This window comes from Coregonus lavaretus (assembly GCF_964263955.1).
Source record: "Coregonus lavaretus genome assembly, chromosome: 26".
Taxonomy (NCBI): domain Eukaryota; kingdom Metazoa; phylum Chordata; class Actinopteri; order Salmoniformes; family Salmonidae; genus Coregonus; species Coregonus lavaretus.
In genome coordinates, this window is record NC_140013.1 from 16,791,769 (window position 1) to 16,794,852 (window position 3,084).

General features: G+C 39.5%; 1 protein-coding gene across 1 annotated transcript; it reads left to right on the forward strand.

The window, feature by feature from the left end:
- Positions 1-651: 651 nt before the first annotated feature.
- On the forward strand, positions 652-3,036 carry LOC311101540 (alpha-2-macroglobulin-P-like; the record flags this gene model as incomplete). The annotated part of the gene is made up of 7 exons (XM_084142678.1): positions 652-799; positions 944-1,028; positions 1,965-2,079; positions 2,218-2,326; positions 2,409-2,518; positions 2,723-2,890; positions 3,010-3,036. The coding sequence occupies exons 1-7, from the start codon at positions 706-708 to the stop codon at positions 3,034-3,036; spliced, it is 708 nt and encodes a 235-aa protein (XP_083998804.1). The 5' UTR covers positions 652-705.
- Positions 3,037-3,084: the final 48 nt, after the last annotated feature.

Here is a 3,084-nt window from a genome sequence, read left to right on the forward strand (position 1 = left end):
AGTACATCACTGGGGCAAAGCTCCCTGCCATCCAGGACCTCTATACCAGGCGGTGTCAGAGGAAGGCCCTCAAAATTGTCAAAGACTCCAGCCACCCTAGTCATAGACTGTTCTCTCTGCTACCGCACGGCAAGCGGTACCGGAGTGCCAAGTCTAGGTCCAAAAGACTTCTCAACAGCTTCTACCCCCAAGCCATAAGACTCCTGAACAGCTAATCATGGCTACCCGGACTATTTGCACTGCCCCCCCACCCCATCCTTTTTACGCTGCTGCTACTCTGTTAAGTATTTATGCATAGTCACTTTAACTCTACCCACATGTACATATTACCTCAACTACCTCAACTAGCCGGTGCCCCCGCACATTGACTATGCAACGGTACCCCCCTGTATATATAGCCTCCCTACTGTCACTTTATTTTACTGTATATATAGCCTCCCTACTGTCACTTTATTTTACTTCTGCTCTTTTTTTCTCAACACTTTTTTGTTGTTGTTTTATTCTTACTTTTTTGTTTAAAATAAATGCACTGTTGGTTAAGGGCTGTAAGTAAGCATTTCACTGTAATGTCTGCACCTGTTGTATTCGGCGCATGTGACCAATAACATTTGATTTGATTTGATTTGATTTGATTTGAACTCCAATCGCATTGCTCAGTGGTTGAACCAGTCAACAGTGAGTGGAATTCTGCACCTGTCACACCCCATGTCCGCAGAGGCAACACAAGGAAGTTACATCATCACTGCATGGAATGAGAAGGGAGAACAAACCTCCCAAAACTTTGACATCAAAGAATATGGTGATGCCTTCTGTCTGATGATTCTATTGTGGTTACATTGTTTTTACATTTTGATTACATGGTGATTAAATTGTGGTCTGTGATTTTTTTTTGGTGTAGTTCAACAGACAATGAGGAAGTAATATCGTTCTGTCATTTTTGCAGTGTTGCCCAAGTATGAGGTGAAAGTCCATTTTCCCCAAACAATAACTATTCTGGACAAGCAAGCAACACTGAGAGTTTGTGGAAAGTAAGTGAATAAGATGATCGAGCATGATAGACAATAAGAATATCAAGCATGATAGACAATGTTATGATGAGTTTCTCAGGTATCAAAGAATCAAGGATGCAAGGATATACTTAGACATTCTGTGGAGATTTCATACCAAGTATTTATTGAATCACGAGCTCGTGGGTTCATCTAACCAACGGACATAGCTTTGCCCTTCGTCAGTTGAACTCAATGAACAAAGAAGACACTCTACCTTATATACCCTTTATTACCCTCTTCCTGGCATACATCTGGCAAGTCTCCATGGGCACTCCCTGTCTTTGATGTTCATCACTCTTTACCTTAAGTCACTATCCTAAACATCACTCATGCTATCCTAAACATCACTAATCTACCTTGACATAATGGAATGTAGACTTTCTGTCTCCTAACCACTCATCTAGTAACTCTAACCTGTTCCCCACGATACTATGACATGACATCATTATACCATAAAACATCATATCAGACAATAAGATGATAGAGCATGATAGACAATAAGATGATAGAGCATGATAGACAATAAGGTGATAGAGCATGATAGACAATAAGATGATAGAGCATGATAGACAATAAGATGATAGAGCATGATAGACAATAAGATGATAGAGCATGATAGACAATACGATGATAGAGCATGATAGACAATAAGATGATAGAGCATGATAGACAATAAGGTGATAGACAATAAGATGATAATGACCAGCAAGATAATGATAATGACAAACAAGCTTTTAAACAGGGACATTTATGGACAGAATATTAAGACCGACTTAATTTGTGTGTTGCATAGACTATACTTTATAGATACTGTCCCATGTTTGTTACTTGCTCATGTTCATAGCTGTTTCTATTTTTTCAACACACGTATTTGCCATAATTGAATTGTCATTCTTCTGGTGACTTTGTTTCTAGATACACTTATGGAAAACCAGTGATGGGGTCTGTCACGGTGAAAGTTTGCAGAAATGCCATTCGATATCAATGGTTTTATGGTTCTATTAATATCTGCGAGTTGTATCTTATGAAAGTAAGTATTTTGTATTCTTGTTACGCCAAATTGTTTGATTATGAAAAACACTCACTGTGCGGAAAATTGAGGTTTATGGAAGCATGTTTTTGTAGCCGAGCTAAGCTGACCTACAACAACTGTTCTCATTCACCCTAGACCGACAAAACTGGTTGTGCAACCAAAATAATCGATTTGACCCGGCTCGGTCGAAATCAATATTTTGGGGACTTCGAAGTGGAGGCTGAGATGGAGGAATACGGAACGGGTAGGAGAGAACTTTATCTTTAACGTAGGGGTGTTTACATGCTCAACTGTTGACCTCTGACCCTTGCCTGTGTTCTCTCCAGGTGTCATCCTTAAAGGTAGTGGAAAGGCAAGCTTCACCAATGTCATCATAACTGTTAGTTTTGAGGACGTACCCCAAGCATATAAACCAGGGATTGCATACGAGGGGAAGGTGAGGACAAAATATATGAACAAATGCCTTTTTAATAACACTGCAGGGAAACGAATTGCTCAGAAAAATCTTTGTGAAAGCAGTTGTGATAAATGTTAACGTATAATTTGGAGCATCTAAACCATGCTTTTGATGTGTTGTATGCAATGGGAGTACACATTTAGTATATTGGATGTCTGCAGTCATCCTGTCCTGTGTTTTCAGATCAAAGTGACTGGTCCAGACTCTACTCCTGTTCCCAATGAGCCTGTGTATCTCTTCCTACAAAACAATGGCAAATCTGAGAACTGGAATCTCACCACAGACAGCAAGGGCATTGCTTCTTTCTCTCTAGACACTTCTCTATGGAGTTCTGAGTCTGTGTCTCTGTCGGTCAGTTTTCACTCACTCACTCATGTTTTACTCTATTAAATATTTAATGATATATTATTTAAATATTAAATTGTTTGTTCTGACTGAGATCATAAATTTTTCCTGTTGTATTCTCCAAGGTTACTACAATGTTCTGTATTTCTTGAACCAGGCTCGCTATCAAAAGGTTGAGGAGGATTATCCATACGAGCAGG